General features: G+C 43.1%; 1 protein-coding gene across 6 annotated transcripts in view; it reads right to left on the bottom strand.

Annotated features, from left to right (window-relative positions):
• LOC102450210 (uncharacterized) overlaps positions 1–22,962 on the bottom strand; it is a 192,584-nt gene that overhangs the window by 104,333 nt on the left and 65,289 nt on the right. The window contains exon 1 of one of the 6 annotated variants that reach the window (XM_075937553.1): positions 3,459–3,919. The exons of 3 other annotated variants lie outside the window; for them this stretch is intronic. Coding sequence is in view for 1 of the 3 variants with exons in the window: in XM_075937555.1 (XP_075793670.1) it covers positions 3,459–3,492 (34 nt within the window). In the remaining 2 variants the exon portion in view is untranslated. Of the gene's footprint in view, positions 1–3,458; positions 3,920–22,962 lie in introns of those variants that run through there. 2 more of the 6 variants (XM_075937555.1, XM_075937557.1) reach the window with 2 other exon arrangements.

Genomic DNA, 22,962 nt, shown 5'->3' with positions numbered 1-22,962 from the left:
AGGATCAGATTAGCTGTTCTGTATCAGCTTGCACCTCTTCTGGGCAGCTAACCTTCCATCTCATAGGATCTTTTTACCCATAGGTTTGGAGAGACAAGTTTGATAGTGATACATGGCCTTGTGTCCACCCCAAAAAACAGAGCAGTTTCTTTCAAGTCCCAGATCACACACTTCCCGGGAGAGCCCCCCCCCCCCCCCCTCGCATTGGAAACTGGCCAAGGAAACTCTTTAAAAAACAACAACAACAACAACAACAGCTTAGTGTTAACTTATAGTACACCAAACCTTGCATTCGTAGGCTCCATTTGGACAAAGTACCAGTCAGGGATTTGCTAAAACAGATTTCAACCAAACATCTGTTCTACCACATAATTGCAGAAACATCTCAATTCCTGACGTGCGTACATCTTTTGTAGTTAGATACTCATGTCTCAGTGGTTCAGTCTCTGTTCATAACTCCCAGCAACAAATGGAAAGAGCCCCATTTTTTTTTTTTTTTTTGGTCTGGTTCCTGAACCAGTGACCTTTCTCATGGTAGGCAAAAGCAATAACCACTGCTACAGAAGTATTATGTGGACTAATAGAAAAATACTCTCCCTATTTGCCCACTATGCATTCCTCATACAACCCAAGGTATCAACTTTGATTGAGGGTTCAGGTTGTCTCTCTCCACCCAAAAAAGAAAGTGAACTAGGCTCAACATTTTGGTCACACCACTTAGGCTGTATAAATTAATTTTGTGTTGGATCCTCATCAATAAAGTAAGTATTGCTCCAATGAGTTCAGAGTTACACCAGCTGAGGAGCTGGGCTCATTTTATTTTTCCACCAATTAATCAATCAGGGCATATTTAAGTAACAGAGCAGCGTCACTGAATCATGTCCCAGGGAAGCGTTTACCTGGTCATGAAATGACAGGCACGACTCCATTACAATAGGAGGTATTTTTGTCTAGTAAAAGATATGTTTTCTGCCTCTGACAGGGAACCAAGAGGCACGTAGCCTAGTATTCAGCAGGTGCAAGATCCTGAATGTCAGTCAGTTAGTACAGTACACAAGTTGACAAATGAAGATTAAAAGAAAGTAACTGCCATGTGCATTTCTTGTACAGAGTAAACCATAAAATCTTGAAGATGGTTTAAAAAAAAAAAAAAAAAAACACACAACATCATTTACCAGGACAGTCTCTTTGTCCACAGAACACTAGCTCCTTCTCCCCTCCCCCCCCCCCCCCAACAAAGCTGTCCCAGTTAGAGTAATTCTATATTACTTCAACATTGTTGATTCCATGAACAATATGGTTCCAGATCTTTCCCCTCCCATAGAAGAACCTTTGGGAAGAAATCTCTACAAGGATTTCTCTCTCAGAGATCCATCCATCTTCCCTATCAGCAAAAGTGATCTACTCCCATAGGAGGCTTTGGAACTTGCCCTGAAATTTAGCATACCCTCAGGCTTGGTCTACACTAAAGGGGAAGCCAAATTAAGAAACATCAACTACAGCTATGTAATGAACATAGCTGAAGTGGTATATCAAATTAGCATCCACAGTGGGGGGGGAGGGTGTCAATGGGAGCAAATGCTCCTATCAGCTTCCCTTACGTCTTGACTTCACTAGACCCGCTAAATGGAACCCCAGAAGATTGATCACAGCAGCGCCGATCTTCTGCATAGCGTAGACATGGCCTCAGAGATCCACACTGCCTGTAGACTCCAGAGATTCCACCCACCTGGCAGCGTGGGACCCACTCTGGCTGCCATTACCCCCAGGAAGAGCTCTGCAGAAGACACTAGAGATTCTTCACAAAGCTGAAGGGAGAACAGTCTGAAGAGCCTGGACCTACCCCAGCTGGCCTGTTCTAGCCACAGTCTGTACCTGTGTCTCCATTCAGGACTGAGGGGAGATGAAAGTCTGGAAAAAGAGTGCAGCAAAATCAGATGATGAGTTCCATTAGCTGATGGACCAAATGGTCATGACCCAAGTGTCATCTTGAATGATACGAGTCACATTACCACAAATCCCTGATGTAACAGGTGAGTTAAATACAACTTGATCATAGCATTAAAGTAATAACAGAAATTAGTAGTCTGTATTCACATGCAACCCTCTGCTAGGACGTCATTAAGGAATATAGCAGTCAAATCTCTTTCATCCCACTGAAGATCTTAAGAGGTTAGAAATGATAACAGTTTGAACTTAAATGCAACCCCCCAATTAGCAGGTATTCACAATCCACACCAGTTTAGCCTGATACACAGTGGGCTACGTCTAGACTGGCATGATTTTCCGCAAAGGCTTTTCTCTGTCCCTATCAAGCCCTTTTTTGATGGTAGGAGAAACTACAGTTGTGTTGTAGGATGCAATATTATACTATACATTCTGACTAGCTCTATACTTATCTTCTCGTGAAAGTTATCACTGTAAGACATGAGGAAACTCATGGAGCGATACAAATTATTCTTAGTAAATGGGCCAGTCAACATAGAAAACTAATACCCCTCAAAGCCACGGCCAGAAATTTCAGTTTTAGTTTGATTTAAAAAAAACAAAACAAAAAACAAAAAAAACTAGCACATTGGTATACCAAAGGGCATATAAACAGAATGTTAAGATTGCAAAGTCAAGCACAGAAGAATTATGAAGCCTCAGAAATGAGGTTACCCCTGCCAACTTTATTTTGCCTCTTTTTAACATGTATGCACGATATAGTCTTTAGCTACATGATGTAGAAAATGACATATTTCCTGGGAATGTTATATGTCCCTCAGTTTACCTGTGTGACTTTACTATTAGATTTTTTTAAAAAAAAATATTATTCTGCTTGCAGCAAGTTAAATCAAAAGAGGCAGGGAGGAGTGAGTAGGAAGCAAAACTAAAAGATCTAAGGTTTATCTAGAAAGAGTACCACACATCCTTCCGAGAAATAACGAGCAAGCTACTCACTGGAAAATTCCCTATCAGCTCTTCCCCAGAAGGGCAACCGGCCTATTAAATTTTCCAGGGCCTAAAACTAAGATCAAAAGAACACTAAGCCACTAAAACTCACACCCAACAGGAAAAAGGAAAGGGAAGCACCTTCTCTTTCACCAGCTGGTATTTCTGGGAAGCAGGGTCTGTCACCAGCTGGTATTTCTCCCTCATTGCTGGTCTTGGTGAAACAGCCCTTCTGTCTCTGACATCCCCAGTCAATAGCTACTCAAACCACTCAGTGATCTCTCAGCCTTTGTGTAACTCAGCCCTCTGGCCTGCACCATAAGAGCCACATCCCTTCTGGAAAGTCCCCCAAAAGCCTCCACGTTTCAGTCACCATAGACCCAGTCCTAATCTAGGCTCAGTCTTTACCCCTGAGGCAGAAACCACCCTTCTAAGGGTGGGGGAATCCAGAGTGCCCTCTCCCCTGGTTCCAGCCCTGGGACACTATGCAACTAGGATCAATTTTTTTACAATGCAGGACTTACTTCCTACTTTGGCCTGTTGGTAGACATCTGCCATGGAGCTACCTTCTTGGTTCTATTTCCCTGAAGACATGTCTTCCCATGTAACTTCTAGTCTCTTGATAAAGTGCTTTCTCAGGTAGGTCTCTTGTTTTCCATCCTGTAGGCCAGCATATAAGCTCCCCTCTCTCTAGCCTCCCTTTCTGGCCTAGCTGAATCCAATCCTTAATTACTCATCTCCCCTCCACATACCCCAGAATAGGCTAAATTGGGCTCTCCAGCTCCCATTACCCCTATCACTGCAGTGTGGGTTTATTTCTTCCCTCATACATATTTGAGGCAGAAAGGCAAGGGGACTGAGGCAGGTGCTCTGCAAGGTATGCTTGAGACAGCTGGGCTCACTTGAGCACTGAGAGAGGTGATGAGCTGCAGTGAAGTCCCAAGATGTGTGGGCCTGATGTTAACACCCTCCCCACCCCCCCCCACACACACATACCTGGCAGCCTAAAGGAATCAGCCCGACCAACAATACATCTGTTTGAAAGGAGCTATCTGAAGTTATTTTAATTAGCCACTAGCTCACCAAGGAAAGTCTTGCATATGGAGACCATATGTCCAGTTCTGGCCGGGACAGTCCCTTTTTTAGGACTAGAGGGGTGTTTCTGCCTCAGGAGAAAAAGCTGCAGATTGAGTCTAGATTGGGGCCTGGTCCATGGTCACTAACACTTGAGGGGCTTTTTGGGGGACTTTTGCTGTCTTGACTTTGACAAAACTGAGTATTGGTCAGTTGGCAAGATCCAGGGGTGTGTGCAAGGGAGGGCAAGCAGGAACACAGGCCCCTATAATTGTCAGGGGCCCTGAACTTTCTGGTCCAGGGGTCCATAGGCAAGGGAACTAGGGGTGCAGCTGGGTGCAGCAATACTCCTAAGCTTCTGGCTTCTTATCCAGGATCCCAGGTGCCACCCTGCATAGCAGGGGCTCCTACACCAACCCCGAGCTCTGGGTTCCTGGCTGCTGCCCTACATGCTGGGGGCTCCGCTGCCAGTCATGTGAGCTGGGGTCCTGGTTTGAGCCCCGTATGCCAGGGACTTCTGTTGCTGGCCTCAGCTGGGGGTGGGGGTGGACAGAGGTGAGGTGGCTTGGCACCCCTGCTTTTAAAAATGTTCCCACACCACAGCCAGGGCCACAGAGGCAGGGAAGATCAAGATCAAGAAGTGGCGGGAGGAGGGGACAAATGAGCTCTTTCTGGAGTTGGGTGAGTGGGCAAACTTCTGTGCCCTGCAGAGAAAGGTCATTTAAATTCCTGAGCATGCTCCTGACAAGAGCAAACTGGACCAATCCACAGTTTTGCCAAAAAGTGGGACGGGACCTTTAATGGAGTGTAGGGGAGTGTGCAGGGGGTAGTGAGTGGCAATGCCAGCTCTGCACTGGAGGGAGGCCTCAGGAGAGCAGTTCAGGCCAGCCAGTCCCTCCCTTTCGGAAAATATGGTCATTCTAGGCAAACATGAGAGCTGGGCTTCTTGCATGACCACACTTGGAAACCAGCAGTGTCCAGAGGGGTAAAACTGCAGGGCTTCACCCAGCAAGAGTTGAGAGAGCAAAACCTGTCACCTGAGGAGAATACGGGGGTGCACAACGCTGCTCTCACTATAATCCTGGCAGGACAGTGTTTAGAATGGATTGCCAGGCTCCAAGAGAGCTACACCATGTAGTTCCACATAGGACAGAGTGTGGGTCTAGGTCGGTTGCTTGGAAAGAGCCCAGGAAGAGATGGCAAGTGCAGCTCACCTGAGCCAGAACAAATGACTAAGCACCTTTCTTCCACCTAACTCCCCTCGCTCTATGTAGCATTGGGGGGCCTGCCTTACTTACTGCTCACTGTCGAAATACTGCCCTGCCTACAGAATTATTCATTCCCTCATGGGCTTGTCTACGATGCTCACTCCTGCAACATCCAAGTACTTCACAACCCTCAATGTATTTTCACAACACCTGTGTCAGGAGAGGGGAGAGATCTCCATTTTACAGATGAGGAGCTGAAGCACCAAAACATTAATATCAGAAGGGCATTTAGGGAGCCTGATTTAACAAACCTATGGCCTAGTTTTTCAGAGCACTTCATTTTAACTGGCTTCAGTTACAGGTGGGAGTGCTCAGCAAGTATGCAAATCAGATAACAGATTGCTTGCGCTGGCACCTAGAGGCAGTCAGGCATACACATTTAGGGTACATCTACACTGTGCATGCTTTGGGTTGTCTACATGCTTTGGCACTCTCTTTCGGAAGAAGTTTTTTTAGAAGATCTCTTCCGGAAAAGCGTCTTTCAAAAGAATCCTGCAGTCTAGATGTAGCCTTGGTTTACCTCAGCATCTGCAGGCATGAAGCCCTGTAGGTCCCTGAGACTGAAGTTTGTCATTCCTGGCCAATAGGAGAGTCAGGAAGTGGTGCAGGCCAGGCCATTGCTTCCTACAGCTCCCATTGGCTGGAAATGGTAAACCGCGGGGCTCCATACCTATGGACACTGAGGTAAACCAAGCATCTGTTGGTCTGCTATTACCAGTATGTGGCCCACAGGCCAGAGGTTCCCCATCCCGATTTACAACCAACAATTTCTTTCATCACAGAGTCCTCATTCATTCCCAAACCACTGCCCATCTTGTACACTGACGGATCCCATGGAAAAATTAGTGTCTGATCATATAAGTAAAGTTCTGTCACAATACAGACACACAATATTATATTTTATGTATGGGGAAACCGAGGTCCAGAGCAGTTGAAGTGACTTGCCCAAGATCACACAGCAGGCCAGTGGCAGAGCCAGAAAGTGTGTTGATTAGCACAATTTCCTTTGATCACTATGATTCTACGAAACATAAAGAAATCTCTGCTCGTGATGGAGGAAATTGGGGAATGAGAACTTTCAAATATGTATTAGTAGCAAAGACTCCATCACCATCTAACTGACATATTATCAGGATGAGATGGGGACAATATTATTAGCAATCTCTGAAACTCAGTTGCATAAACTTCGTTATTAGTAATGGTATTTTGAGCAAGAATTTGATTTATAGATTTTTAATTTCCATCTGATTGTACACTCCATGATGGAAACGTCAAGGAACATTGGGAAAAAATTCTGAACTGTCTGTAAGTTTAAACTAGCGGTGTAATGTACTGACTCACGCTGCTTGTAAGTGTAAATATTTTGTTAACAAGAGGTAATGTTTAACTGATATAAATTGTTGCAGAACTAGATTGTATTTGTGAGCTGATTAGCATTCCATTCATAGAGCAGTCCTTTAGTTCCTCAAGTACATTTTCTTCAGGTCTTATGTAAATATTGTCTTGCTAAAATTACTTCACAAATAAAGTTATCTTTTTTAAGCAGCATGCTATTATTGGAATGCAGTGGTCTCCAACCTTTTTACACCCAAGATCACTTTTTAAGTCTCAGAACAGACGAAGATCTACTGCCCCGCCCCTTCCTTGAAGCCCCGCCTACATTACATGAGGAAATCTAATGTAAATGTACTGCGCAGGTGCACAGTTCAGAGAGGGCTCAAGAGCTACTCTTAGAGCCCCTGAGATCTACCGGTAGATCGCGATCTACTGGTTGGTGACCACGGGAATAAAGCAATGAGAGAAAGTCATTGACCAGCTCTTCAGCCTCCACATTCCTTTTCCCTTGCTCCAACAGTACAAAAGAGGTTCAAGGTTGCAGTACCTAGACATTTGAGGATTTCCCTGGCCTGGGATAATCGCTGAGTGGCATAAAAATCAAGCAGGAAGCAGAGTGGCAGGATCATGCTGTATTCTGGCAGTCCCCATAAATGTTACTTAATTACTTATGTTAATGCTAATTCTTTGAACCAGAATAGTAGTTCTCAAACTGTGAGTTGGGACCCCAAAGTGGGAGGCGACCACTTTTGAATGGTCCTCAGGTTTTGGGTTTGCCTCCCTTCCACCCTCTTGCTACCCGTGCCCAGAGCAGTGGAGTTCTGGCTTGGGCTCAAGCTTCAGTCCCCTTTCTTAGGGTCATGTAGTATTTTTTGTTGTCAAAAGAGAGTCATGGTACAATGAAGTTTGACAGCTGTGGAACCAAAAAATTAGAACAGCATAAGGTCACTTTTCACAAATAACTGTTGTTTTCCAGGATTCACAAGGGTAGGATGGAATTTCTGTTCTTACGTCTTCATGGCTGAGGATGTTAGGGAGATTCCCAAACCTGAGCCATTCTTTTTAGGTGACAAATCTGAGGAACTGTTCCAGAGTGAGTTTCATTAGAGAAGGTTTTGGAACAAACTGATAAACTTAACAGTAACAAGTCACCAGGACCAGATGGCATTCACCCAAGAGTTCTGACAGAACTCAAGTATGAAATTGCAGAACAAGTAACTGTGGTTTGTAAGCTATCCTTTAAATCAGGTTCCGTAACTAATGACTGGAAGACAGTTCACATGATGCCAATATTTAAAAAGGCCTTTAGCAGTGATACTGGCAATTACAGACTGGTAACTCTAACATCAGTACCAGGCAAATTAGTTGAGACTATAGTAAAGAATAAAATGGTTAGGCACATAAATGAGCATAATTTGTTGGGGGGGGGGGGAAGTCAACATGGTTTCTGTAAAGGGAAATCACGCTTTACTAATCTACTAGAGTTCTTTGAGGGGGTCAATAAACATATGGACAAGGGGGATCCAGTGAATATAGTATACTTAGATTTCCAGAAAGCCTTTGACAAGGTCCCTCACTAAAGACTTTTAAGTAAAGTAAATTTTCATGGGATGAGGGAAGGTCCTCTCATGGACTAATAACTGGTTAAAAGACAGGAAACAAAGGGTAGGAATAAATGGTAAGTTTTCAGAATGGAGAGAGGTAACTATTGGTGTCTCCCAAGGGTCTGTACTGAGACCAATCCTATTCAACCTATTTATAAATGATCTGGAGAAACAGTGAGGTGGCAAAGTTTGCAGATGACACTAAACTGCTCAAGATAGTTAACACCAAAACAGACTGTGAAGAGCTTCAAGAAGATCTCACAACACGCAGGGAATGTCTACACTACAGCACTATTTAGAATTAACTTAATTCGAAATAGTTAATTCAAATGAAGCTAATTCAAAATAACACATCTATACACAAAAACTATATTGAAATAGCATTTTGCTATTTTGAAATAGCACGTCCACACTGAGCGGACCCAGAACCGAAGTTAACGCTGGCCGGAACTAGTGCCAGCAGGGCATCAGGTTAGGACTTAGTGTGTGGGGCTGCTGCCTGACGCTAATTGAGCTCTGTGCTTAAAGGGACCCAACCCCCACCCCAGACAAACAGTTCTCAGGGTTCCCCACTTGCTTGTCTACCTCGATGAGGGACAGCAAAGCAGTCCTGACTTGGAGTGCCCTGAGTTCCCCGCACTCAGGACACCACAGCACTCGGCCACATGGAGCCAGAGCTGCCCCTGGGCATGCCAGTGCGTCTCGGGGGGTCGTTGCCATCAGTCCGGCTGCACTTTCTGCAGGCTGCCATCCAGGGGGTCTATCGGGGGGCGGTCAAGATCCAGGAGGTCCTGAGGGAGAGTGTCTACCCTGAGAAGCCCTCAGAGCCTCCCTGGTCCTCTCCACTGGGGGCTCATGCCCCATTCCTCCCTCACCTCTTTCCACTTACCCCTCCCTAGCCCCCCTTCCTGATCTCAAATAAAAGACATATATGTTCAAAAATAGAAACTGGATTTATTGAACAAAACTGGGGGGAAGGGATGAACCTCTGGGGAGACTGGGAAAAGGAGGTGGAAGAGCGGAAGGGAGAGGGTGGGAGAGGGGAGGGGGAAACCTGGGAGGAGGAAGCTGGAAGGGGGAAGCAAGGGGAAGAAGAGGCCTTTAGTGGCCAGGCTGTCAGCTATCCTGCCATAGACGGCCGCATTCCTCCATCTAGTGTGGAGATCATGGACGTTGGGGGCATCCTCCCCCAAACCTGAATAAGGTACATGATCTCCACCCTGGACCAGGAAGGCGCCCTCTTTCTCCAGGCCCTGTCAGGCTCCTGGGAGCTGGCAGACTGCTTCTGGGGAGCTGTTGAGGGCTGGCTGCCAGTGGCTTACTGGCTCATGTTTTGGTGCCACTGGGTCAGGGGCTCCGGTGGCCACTGCTGGCTCTGGGCTGGCAGGCTTGGAGCTGGCACAGGCACTGTGGCCAGGGTCTACCCCTTTAATGTCTCTGAGTCTGGGGGAGAGGAAAGTAAGTTTTCCTGGTTGTGCTCAGAGTGGCCACCAGGGCTCCCTGGGAAGGGCTGGAGGCCCCCTATTACGAATTAATTTTCTACACAGCACTTAATTCAAAATAGCTATTTCGAATTTGGTGTTACTCCTCGTAGAATGAGGTTTACCAAATTCGAAATAAGGGCTCCACTATTTCGAATTTATTTCCAAATAGCAGTTTGCCTGTGTAGACGCTATTAAAGTTAATTCGAAATAACTGCTGTTATTTCGAATTAACTTTGTAGTGTAGACATACCCTAAGTGACAAAGCAACAAAATAGCAAATGACATTTTATGTTGCTAAATGTTGTTTTGGGCAGGGGCCTTGACTCGATGACCTCCTGAGGTCTCTTCCAGCACTGGGATTCTATAAAATGTAAAGTAATGCACATTGGGAAAAATTAATCCCAATTATACATACAAAATTATGGGGATTAATTTAGCTACAACTACTCAAGAGAAAGACCTTGGAGTCATTGTGGATAGTTCCCTGAAAACATCCACTCAATGTGCAGCAGTAGCCAAAACAGGAAACAAAATGTTAGGAATCATTTGAAAAGGGATAGAGAATAAGAGTGGAGAGCATATCTTATTGCCTCTATATAAATCCATGGTACTCCCACATCTTGAATACTGCATACAGATATGGTCTCATCTCCAAAAAGATATATTGGCATTGGAAAAAGTTGAGAAAAGGGAAACAAAAATTATTAGGAGTTTGGAATGGGTCCCATATGAAAAGAGATTAAAAAGGCTGGGACTTTTCAATGTAGAAAAGAAGAAACTAAGGGGGTGTATGATAGAGGAATATAAAATTATGACTGGTGTGTAACAAATAAACAAAAGTAACTTACTTGTTCCTATAACATAAGAAGTAGGGGGTCACCAAATGAAATTAATAAGTAGCAGGTTTAAAACAAAGAAAAGGACGTATTTTTTCATGTAGCGCACAGTCAATCTGTGGAACTTCTTGCCAGAGGATGTTGTGAAGACCAGATCTTTATCAGGGTTCAAAAAATAACTAGATAAATTCATGGAGGTTAGCTCCATCAATGGCTATTAGCCAGTATGAGTAGGAATGGTGTCCCTAGTTCCTGTCAGAGCTGGAAATGGATGACAGGAGACGGATCACCTGCTTCTGTTCACTCCCTCTAGGGCATCTGGCATTGGCCACTATCAGAAGACAGAATACTAGACAAGATGGACCTTTGGTCTGACCCAGTATGTTCTTATGTGGAGAGCACAGGCATCCCACACCCAAAGAGTAGCCAGGAGCCTTGTGGTTAACATTTACCTCACATGTGGAAACCCAGTTGTGGAAACCCAGTACAAATACATGCTTTGCCTGATTCAGAGAAGAGGTCTGATTCTGGCCTCTCGCCTGTGAGGTGAATGTTCTCATCACAAAATTCTTGGCTATTCTGCAGCAGTCTCTCAAAAAAAAAATCTAAAGATCTTCACTTCATCATAGTGCAGAACAGGAAAAAGTTTTAAAATTCAAATGTTCATGGGACAGGAAAATCATTTCCCACCCAGCTCTGAGTGTACCCTTGATACTCTGCGACCTCCACATTCAGTTGCTCACGTCTCAACCATGAGCTATTTGCAGATGCAGTTTGCTAGCTAGACACCGCAAGCCGAGATGTTGTCAGAAGGCAAGAATGACAGGATGGTGCTCAATGGGACAACGAAAACATTTTTGCAGTTCCCTACTCTTTCCTTAAAGGTTAGAGTTAGATTTCACCAAGTTAGCTCTGTGAATTCAGGAGTGTTACTCCCAATAGATCGTCCTGAGCCTATTTAGGTCAAGAGCAAAATTCCCATTAAATTCAATAGCATTAGACTATGACCCTGTGGGAGAAAGCCTCTGTCTTCCATTAAATTTTAGTTGTTAATTTATTTGGTCAAGTAGGAGCCCCTGAACCACATTCAGGTCTGATTGGTTCTGGGGTCGAACCCTGTGAGGCGCTCCATTTCTCCAGGAGGAATGTAATTAGGCCAGCGTACATTGGGATCAAACAGAGGAGAATTAGGCTCATTCTTTCTATGCTTCTTAAAATAATTGGACTAGACAGAAGACAGTTAAGATCCTGCCTTGCTATTTCTCACAAATAGATAGTTCTTAAGTATGTATATATATACTGTGTCTAGAAACCACTTAGTACGGGTTATCCTTTACATCTAGATTATCCAGTGCAGACCAAAAGACATTTAATAATCTCTATGGATTCAGTAACTTTAATATTCTTTCCATACTCCCTTCCTTTGATCACAACGAACAACATCTTTTCATTTTCTAATATTCTGAATAAGATAAAACAGATCACCTTGATGAATGTTAGCCCCTGCTACGTTTGAGGCTTGTAATGAGCTATTTTCCCCCTTTCCTCCCCAACTTCTCAGGCATAAATCATCACCCAGCTTTTAAGCAGACCATTTCAGGATTATATCTGCTATCTTCTGAAGCCATGATTCTTCCTGTCCACTGTTCCTGTAGCTGTTTGTGTCATACCAAAGGACTTCTTTATGGTGAGAGGTGTTCCAGTTATATACATTTATTTTTGCTTTTTCTTTATACTTTATCTATTACATTCTTATGCAGAGGAAAACCCTGCAACTAAGAGTTTTTCCTCTAATTCTTTATAATTAAATGTTATTGTGGCTTATATATGTATGTAGAAATAACTAAGCTGCCCTTTGCAAGTTCTCTTCAGTTGAGTTTGTCAATATGGCAGCTTTTCCAAGGGCTAAAATAAGTCCATTATAGCTCACACTAGAACAGGGATGGTCAACCCCCGGCTCTTGACCTGCATGTAGCTCTTTGCTCATAGAAATGCGGCTCTCCTAGACGCTCTCCTAGAGTTATTATATGTCCGGTTTTTCCCGGACATGTCCTCATTTTCCCATGTTAAATTGCCATTCGGCCAGCTTTTTTAAAATACAAAAAAATGTCCAGGATTTGGGGAGGAGGTGGAAGCACCTGCTTTCGAGGGAACATTCAACTGTCTTTTGGAGCTGTGCACCTGGACAGTTCATGGCCACTCTTCACACATGCCCCAGTGCCTGGAGGGAAAAGAGTGTGGCTGCGGCGGCAGCTCCAGTGAGACTCGGTGTGTTAATAAAATAATCTGGGGTTGCCTGGCTCTGGGAAAAAGGGAGGGGCGGGATTGGGTTAGAGCAGCAGCAGGGCTGAGGGTGCCTGGCTCTGGGCGAGGAGGTGGGTGCATTGGATTAGAACAGGGAAGCTGGGGATGCCTAGCTCTGTGGGAGGGGTGAGTACATTGCATTAGAGCAAGGAGGCTAGGGGTGCCTTAGGGTTATAGATTCATAAAAATAAAATATATAATACATGCCTTATAGATATATAAATATGTACTATGTGGCTCTTTGCACTACTATCTACAGCTATTTTGGCTCGTAGTCTCTAACTGGTTGGCCACCCCTGCACTAGAAGATTTACCCAGTGTTACTTGGGTCTTTAATTTTTGTTTTTTTTGGAAAATAAAATGCAAATATACATGCTTCATATCAAGCATTGCTCTGGAGTGGGGATGAGTATGAGAGGCTCAGTATGCAGGCTGCCTCAGGGAGAGAGGACTGCCCCAGCAGTTTTGGGCCAGGTGAGAAGTACCTCTCCATGGCCATTGAACCCCTCCCTCAGCTGTACCTGCTGGAGTTGCATGTCCCCCGGCTGGGGCAGGTTCATCTGCCTCCTGAACTTCCCAGCCAGAGTGAGGAGTTCAGCAAAATGTGCACTTTCCCCTAGCTCCCTGACAAAGGGAACCAGCCAGCAATGTTCCTACATGAATGGAGGGTGGGGGGTGGAGCTTCAGCCCCCCCTGCCTTCCCTAAAGTGTGCCTGGGAGGGTGGTACATTTGCAGCTGGGGCAGTCCCGGATGGGGGCACACCCCCAACTAGCCCCTTTCACCTACTGGTGATTCTGTATGGTTTTATGAGAAGCTCATTTATATAGTAGATATCTGTCCCTTTCTCCATCCTTGACCCTTACTGCACCAATGGGGTTATATCTGTCCCAGTCCCCATCTCTGGTCATTTTCTTTCCTCCTTTGGTCATTATACAGTATAACTTTTCCCGCTTTCCATCCCATGTCACCTGCTGCCTCCATGTGGTCATTATACAGAAGAGCCCTCCTTTTTCTGTTTTGATGAAAAGCAATCTCATTTCAGGCACATGCCGTTTTCCTGGCACAATCAAATCCCTACCTTGCTTTAAGTTATGATAAGAGGAAGTTACATATCTAATTTGGCGGACCTAGCTCTTAATGTTTAGGAGAAATTTTTGAACAGACAGACACAGAAGGTATGTCTAGACGGCATCCTTCTGTTAACAGAGGGATGCAGATTAGGCACATGAAAATTGCTAATGAAGCAGGGATTTAAATATCCCATGCTTCATTAGCATAAACATGGCCGCCGCTTTTTTTTTTTTTACATGGTGCTTTGTTGACAAAAAGCGGCAGTCTAGACAGGGATCTGTTGAAAATAAACCCTTTTTTGACAGATCCTGTAAATCTCATTTTTTGAGGAATATAGGATCTGTCGAAAAATTTTAGCATGTTAGCTCCACTTGAGCTAACATGTGTTATCTCTATTTATTTTCTATCCCAGCTACCCTACACTTGACCTAAGATGAGTTCCATTAAATGGGGGAAGAGAGGTTTATCTCTATGGATACGTCTACAGTGTAACTGTCAATATAATTTCCCCTGCCAGATATACTTTCAGTTCCAGTGCAGACAAATCCCTGTGTCCATGCACATGCTCTGCCTATTGTGTAGCTAATTCCTAAACCTCTGCTGAGCCTAGTAATGGAGTGTTCCACATAGCTCCAATTGCACCTACCATCACAAAATCATCATTGCATCTCCATTTGGAACAAGACTGAGGTTATTAGTTTTGCACACTAATGCCACATGCCCTTGAATAGCCAACAAATAACAGCTGCATTTGATCACAAATTACCTAGAAAGGATTTGAACTGGCAGAGAGGAGTTAGAAGGTGCTAAATCCATTTTAAGTCCACTGTTGTCCAAGACCCCTATCTTTCCACAGATCTGGATTATAAATGCACACAGCTGCTGAATCCAATTAGTAGGAGATTGACTTGGGAATGAACTACACATTACAGAGGGTTTAGTAGCTGAAATAAAGCCTACTATGACACACTTAAATTAAACAGCTGTTTGGTAAAAGATGTAAAAAATATTATTAGGGGCTGTTTCATTATCTTTAGAAGCTAAGATATATTTTCAAAACATTTCTTTAGCAAGAAAAAAAAACACGGAGGAAATATTTTGTCCTTACTTAGTTACATAGCACCCACGTCAGCAACAGAAACTTTGCTCCCCCCCCCCCAAAAAAAATATTTTCTTAAGAAATAGGAAAACGTTGGTAGCTAGTCACAATTTGTGATCTTGTTGACAATAGAATTCAGAATTAAAATAGCTTTACAGCAGCTTAACTAACTGAGGCTGAACACATTAAAGCTTTGTGTAAAACCAGCAGTATCCAAAACAGGATTCAAAGTTTCAGCATGAGCTCAATTAAACTGGATAAAACCAATGTTCAAATTCACTGAACGTCATTGCAGAAAAAGGGATTATACAACACGGCCGGGATCCCAGTGTTGTCCTAGAGTAGGAATATCTGCAGTGTCTGAGGGAAAGTGATAAGCAACAACCTGACTTTGGATCTTTAGGCATCAAGGATTTTTTTACAGTAATTCTTTAATGAAATTGTACAGAATTAAAAAGGACTAATAAGCTGCATGTGTTTATGTCAAGCATATACATCATTTTGTGCAAGCAATAAGATGCATAGTTCAGATATGTTGTGAGTTTAAGAAATATAGCAGAATGTAATGAAGTATTTCCAGTTACCTCATGCTCCAAACCAGTGTAAGTTAATAAGATCCATTCTACAAATTCAATTAGAAGCCCTAGTTAGGTGTGATGATGCAGTGCTTCCTAACCACAGTCTTCATAGAAAGAGTGGTCCTGTGATGTAATGAGCACCCTCAGCTAGTGGGAGTTGAGGAAAATGTGCACCTCACAGGATCAGGTCCAAACATTTAGGCTATGTCTACACTGGCATGATCTTGCACAAAAACTCTTCTAGAAGAGAGCATCTACACTGGCATGTGTTTTTGTGCAAGAGCATCCATGCCAGTGTAGATGCTCTCTTGCACAAGAAAGCTCTGATGGCCATTTTAACCATAGGGCTTTCTTGCACAAGTAATTCATGTTGCCTGTCTACACTGGCCTCTTGTGCAAGAACATTGATCGGTTTGCTTCCTCTTTACTTCACATTGGCGGTTGTATCCTAGGGTTACTTTTGAAAAGGTGAATCTAAAAGGAGCTGCTTTCAGTATGCTTCATCACATTCTCTGTTCCTAGCTATGGAATGAAAAATCATGTAGAGCCCAGGTTTTTTCAAATGTTCTGAAAATCCAGCCCCAATTTTGAGATCTGATGAGCTTAGAACTTAGCAGCCCTGCCTGTGCGTCTCATGCTCAGATTCTCAGAAGAGGTCCAGATTCAACAAGAAAGTTCCTTTCAAAATCCAGCCACTTATTTGGGTGCCTAAATTGGAGCCAAGCCCTTTAAGATCTGGCCCCACAGGGCTAATCTGAAGGAAATTAAATGAAGGCAAAGTCAGCAGCAGATCCCATAAACTGCCCCCACACAATTTTCTAACATAAAGAGAGGAAAAACTAAAGTTAGAAATGGGCATGCACTAAGTCCCCAGATCCACACATGTGGAACTTTGGGGAAAACTCATCAGAACTGCCTGGATCGGCCTCACTGCACAGGCTTACATTCCACAGTTCATTATGTTTATCCTTTCCAAATCTGTATGCAGCACGGCAATCAACCACTTTAAGCAAAATTGTAAAAACAAGAGAGATTTCACCTCTCCTACTAGCTACACTGTGTTTATAATAATGTCCTATTCAGCCTGGGACTATAAAAGGCATATTTCTCCATCTCAATGCTTTAGTGCATATTCATCAAAGGAATTTTTAGTTTGCCCTTTCTGTGGTAAATTTGGGTATGTTCCCTCTTCTGCTGAAACTAACTGGAATCTTCTTTAATGGCTCCCTATTAACTTCAGTGGCAACAAGATCAGACAACAGGGATATACTGAGTCTAAATGTGCTACACTGAACTACTGGCTTTTTGTGTTCAGGGATAAATCCTTACACAAGGATTGTGTAATGGACTTGGCACAGAAGGATTTTCAGCAAGGTTTGAGTGGTCATGACAATGAGCCAGGAAGCCCTCAGAACTCCAACCTGGGACAACTGGCTTCCATTTGAACCCCACCTCTGCGCTGCCACAGCTTCAAACAGCATCAACGAGAAGGTTTGATTTTGGCACCTCAGCATTCTCCAAACGCAGTCCCTCAGAAATCCTGACCAGCTGTACAGGCCAGGTTAACACCACTGGAATTGTGCCAGTCCAGTGAAATATCCATGGGGGTAGATTACTGCTCCTACCCTTCCTCTTTTCTCTTAGGAATTTCTAAGGACTTTTCAGTGCAATTCCTAAAGTTTCCTGATCTCCACAGTGTAATTTTGATGAATTAAGTGGCTTAATTATTTTGTCTTACAGGTGTGGCCAATCACTGCTCTTCCTTAAGAGCACTCAAGTGAGCCTGGCAAGATGCTGTTCTGTACCTTTCCTATTCCACGTGCATACAAGCCAGCAGAAGGGTAGTAAAGAGGCATTTTCAGGGGCCTAATGACACTCAAATGTACATCTCCATCTTATTCAGTTTGGATGGTGCAGTTCTGCAACTCAGCTACTAACTAATTAGCAGGCATGAAAGCAAACTGGGATTGTCTTCAGCTCAGAGTGAAGTGATAATTGGTTTGGGGAAGCAGTCAGAGATGACTACGGGTATGTCTACACTTGCACCCTCTTTCGAGAGAGGGATGCAAATGAAGACATTCAAAATTGCAAATGAAGCCGGGATTTAAATATCCCATGCTTCATTTGCATAATCACATTATGGCGCTATTTCAAAATAACAGATGTTTTTAAGATGAGGTTATTTCGAGAGAAAACCCTTCTCTCTAAATAACTGGTAAACCTCATTGTATGAGGAATAAAGATTATTTCGAGAGAAGGGTTTTCTCTTGAAATAACTGCATCTTAACAGCATCTGTTATTTCGAAATAGCGCGATTTCAAAATAGCGCCATAACGTGATTATGCAAATGAAGCACGGGATATTTAAATCCTGGTTTCATTTGCAATTTCAAATGTCTTCCTTTGCATCCCTCTCTCAAAAGAGGGTGCAAATGTAGATATACCCTACATGACTACTGCTTCCAGTGTGTAGTTACTAGTGTTCATGTTTTAGGAGTGTTTTTAGACCCAATGTGGTGTTCAACAGTTACATTGCAGCAATAACCCAGTCAGCCTTTGGTAGCTGCAGCTGCAGCCTTTTCTTTCAGATGGCTCTTGCTTGTGCTTTCCTTTCTTTAACCTCCAAGTTGCAGTGTGCTTTGCATGAGGCTACATTTTAAAGCCAGGGGGTCAGTAACTGAAGTCAATGAAGAACCGAGTGACTGTTTACTGAGCAGTGTATCTTACTGTGAACACATGATACTGATGCATCAGGATCACCACTAGCTACCCATCAGCCTCCATTTAAAGTTTTGGTTATGACCTAAACAGCTCTAAATTGCCTGGGTTCAACATAACTGAGGATTGTTCTCTTCCTGTGCCATACTGCCAGGGCTTGGGTCAGCAAAGGTATTCTAGCTGAATCCCTCTCATTATGCAACATGGGGCAGCAGGTTGAGAGTTTTGTCTGACGGCTCCAGGACTCGGGAACTTTCTTCAGGTTGTTATGGTTCCTAGCACCACTCAGGTGATAGAAAAGGGCAGTGATCTGGCTACAGATGCTGGTATTTATGCATTATGATAGAGTCCTGAGCCCTAACCCTCACTGTGCCCCATGGATTAGGTTTCTTGCCAAAATGAAGATCCACTGTCTTGGTCCTCTAGTTGCATGACATAAAGCTGCCTCCAGGCTCCTCTGAGCTCTGTGAGAGCCAGGACTGACCCTGAAAATAGAAAAGCCATAACTGGGTCCCTAAGCACCAATCCTGAATTTGAAGAATAAATAATTAAGTAGCAGCAACAGAAAGCCTGTGGGAGAATTGGTGGATCCATTAGACCACAGAGAAGCCTCAACTGCAGGCAAGTTATTCCTCAGTAGTTGCTTCAGAAGAAGATACCAAAAACCCCGTTGTCATCTGGTGCTAAGCACTCTCAGAGAGAGGAAACCAGATGTGTGGCGGCATTGTTATGCCCTGTCTTCCTAAATTAACACTGCTCCTCAGTGTGTATGCTCAAAAGGCACGAGGAATAAACATCCATTTCTCAGTCCTCAGCTTATCAATCCTGAGGGGACATGGACAGATATGTTAAGGTGTAGCCATTGACACAGTTGTTCACCTGCCTTAGTCAAAGAACACCGCTCTTTTTTAGAGGAAAGTTAAGGAGAAATGTTCTGCACTGACCTGACACAACCTAGCGTTCCACTTGTTAGATGCCCCGGGACACCATGCTTCCAGTCTGCACCCCTGCCTCACTGGGGTCTGCCTAGGGAAGCAATAAACAAGATTTTGACCCAATACTGGGTCTACACTCAGCAGTGTAAATCTAGACTTACTCATTGAAATTACACCAAATTTACACAGGTGTAAGTGGTACCAGAACTAGTACTTTAAGTATCCTGGAATAATACTGACAATGTGCCTGTTTTTCTCCTTTGCGGCTAGTGTCGCAATTAGTCATTAACCCATCTCCTAACATCCTTAACATGAACCTTGCGTTCTATGTATGTTAGCCATCTAGGCAGTGCTAGCAGGACGGCTACTCTAAGTACAACACACTCACTTCCACCATGGACTCCAGCCAGAGACACCCACTTTTATTCCCAAAATCTACTATTGCACCTCTGGCATGGAGTAAACTGAAAGTTCAGCCATGTATTTCAGATAGCACCCTACAGAGATGCCTACAGTATTATAACATACATCCTTGTGTACATGGGAACTCCTCTGTAGCCAAAGTAGCACAACAATAGTCAATGTATTAATAAAATAGAAGGAAGTCTGAGTGTATGATGGCAGGCTCACGGGAAGAGAGCAAAGTGAGCAACTAACAAGGAAATAGATAGTCTTGGTGTTGTTACCAATTTCTCAGATTTTTGATTTACACAATTTTAGAGGCAGTCATATATAAATGCTACTCAGGCTTGGTCACCTTGATGCAAATGTAACTAAAGCACTGACAAAGAACATGCAGAAATGCCAACCGGGCACAAAAGGGGGAAATATAGCACATATTTTAATTATACATGATGTTCTGGGACAATAAATAGTGTTATTGCCATTGTAGGGGTTCCGATGGCCCCCACAGCATCGCCTGTCGTCAACTCTGGGGAATTGCCTCCGCTTTTGCGGAAAAGCGTCCGTGCCAATCTAGACGCGCTTTTCCACAAAAAAAAGCCCCTATTGCCATTTTCGCGATCAGGGCTTTTTTGCGAAAAACAAATCTGAGCTGTCTACACTGTAAAAAGGACTTTTGCCTGAATGGGAGCAGCATAGTATTTCCGCAAGAAGCACTGATTTCTTACAATAGGAAGTCAGTGCTTTTGTGGAAATTCAAGCGGTCAGTATAGACAGCTGGCAAGTTTTTTCCAGAAAAGCAGCTGATTTTCCGGAAAAACTGGCCAGTCTAGACACAGACCTGATGAAAAACCCCAAATTGATTGTATCAAACCAGCACATAGTCCATGGGCCTTTCCAAAAATTGGAGGAAGAGAAGGAGAAGGGAATCTTAGGAAAGTGTTTTGTCATGTCTCTTTGAGCAGCTTTGCTGCCCAGTTATGATCATCCACTAATTTTTACTCTTAATTACCCAAGAACACATGGCAATAGTGCTTATTTATTTACTAAGGCAAAGCTCCAATTTTAATAGCTTCTCAGACATCTTGTCTCTGTCCTGGGAACAACATGACTACAAGCATTGTGTCACTTTAAAAATGGGAAGCCTATAAATCACTCATTATGAAGGTGGATAGGAGCCATCTTTAAATGGTCATTAATCTCAGTCATTGCCAGTTAGCACTGTACAGTGCATTCAATATCTTTGCTGTAAGCTTAGTTCTTCCACGTTCTAATTCTTAGTTCAAAGAAAATGTACTATAAACAACTCCTCACTATCATCCTCCTTACTAGGTCAGACGAAGACTTCAAAAACATTGTTCCTGAGAGGAAGCTTTTGTTGCTACATCCTTTCCTTAGGATATGACTTATATACGTTTATATTCAGATTAATTGAATTCCAGGCCCCAGCAGGATAACGAGTGAAAAATAGAGCTCTCAGGGGGAAATAATGATTCAAGTTATGATGATTCTCTAGTAGGAAGCTTTAACTGGAGAGGAGCCTAGACTAAAACACTGGAACATGCCTTCATCCTCTGAAGACTGTGCTTACTTGCAGCAGAGTTTTATTTTTCTATGGAGTGGGAGAGAAGTAGAGGTGAAATTGCATCTGCTTTGTTTTTTTTAATTAGTGACAACAACTATGTCACGATCAATGTGCATCCCACTCCTGCTACCTGATACAAAAGTGACAGCTTAGTACAATAGTGTAAGTTAGAGGAAACCCCATCATGAGCAAATTATGACTCTTGTCCACTTTATGTTTATTACTGTTATATGGAGCAACATCTCCTGAGGAATATATTAATTAGAATAGGTCAAAATTAATGGAACAGTTTTCCTATCAGAAAATATTTTTGAACAAAAAAAGTAAAAAAAATGTTCACATAAATTAATTGATTTTATAGAAGTACCTTGTTTCAACAAGCTTGATGGATTTTGTTTTACTGTCACATGACAAATAATTATATAAAATCAAAATTAAGTACATTAATAAACCTTGGGCTACTTGGAAGATCCATGATTTCATCGATGTGAATGGTCTCACCACCAATGCAGATCGCAATTTTCCACACCGTCCTGTTTTGTTCAGTTCTTGTCCATGTCCTTCCATAAATCTTCCATAAAGGATCCACCCACCATCCTGGAGCCCTTCCTCTTGTTCTTTTTATGTTTCGTGGATACCAGTGAAGTATAAGTGCTGTGCATCTGTTGTCTCTCAGTCTCGCTACATGACCATCCCATGTCCTTATCCAACCATACATAACTTGGATGATATTGTTGTCACCACTTCTTGCACACAGATCATCAATAGTAACATGCTGTAGCCTACTTACACCCACCATGTGTCTTTCCATTGCTCTTTGGGTGATTTGCAGCTTTAATTCTTCTATAAATGTCATGTTCCAGGTTTTCACAGTCATAGAGCATTACCGGAAAGATACTGGTATTAAAGAGATGAGCTTTCATGGTGGTGGAAAGTTTAGGATGTACAAAAATACTATGCAGACTCTCAAAGGCAATCCAGCCCGACCTCCTGCTCAACTCTGGACCCAACACATTGTCCATCTGCAACACTTCTCCAATATATACATATTCATCTACCAGCTCGACAGTCTGTCCATCCAACTGCATGACCTACTCTGAAAAATGTGCATTTTTCATCCACTTCGTTTTTCCAGTATGGATGGTCTGGCCAATCTCCTTCACATTCTTACGAATGTCATTGAGGAAGGTGATGTGGATTTTGAAGCAATTAGGACAATGTCATCTGTGAAAAGGAGCAACTGAAGAACCTCGCCATCAATCAGAAATTCATCTTTCACTTTGGTTTTCCACAAGACGTCTTCCAGGACATTGGCAAACAACTTCAGTGAATAAACGTCACCCTGTTTTACACCTTGCTTAACTTTGATGATCATGGATCATCAAAAAGCATTATTTCCATAGTTATGTCCATCATGGAATCTTGTATGATTCTAACATACACAGGGGAAACACCCTGTGAAAAGAGAGCACTTAAAACTGCATTTTGTTCCACTGAGCCAAGGTTTTTTTAAATGAATAACAAGCATAGTGGGATCTTGTACTCTTTAAACCTTTTGGACATCTGTGTGACCACAAAAATATGGTCCACTGTGGAGAATCTCCTATGAAAGTCTGCCTGTTCCCTTATCATGTTTTCCTCGAGGACACCCTCAATATGGACAGAGATCATTCTCATAAAGACCTTATAAATATGAAAAAGCAGACAGATGGGTCGATAGTTGCAAATGTCGTCT

The sequence above is a fragment of the Pelodiscus sinensis genome, chromosome 10 (genome assembly GCF_049634645.1).
Source record: "Pelodiscus sinensis isolate JC-2024 chromosome 10, ASM4963464v1, whole genome shotgun sequence".
NCBI lineage: Eukaryota > Metazoa > Chordata > Testudines > Trionychidae > Pelodiscus > Pelodiscus sinensis.
This window is presented reverse-complemented; position numbering and strand designations above follow the sequence as displayed.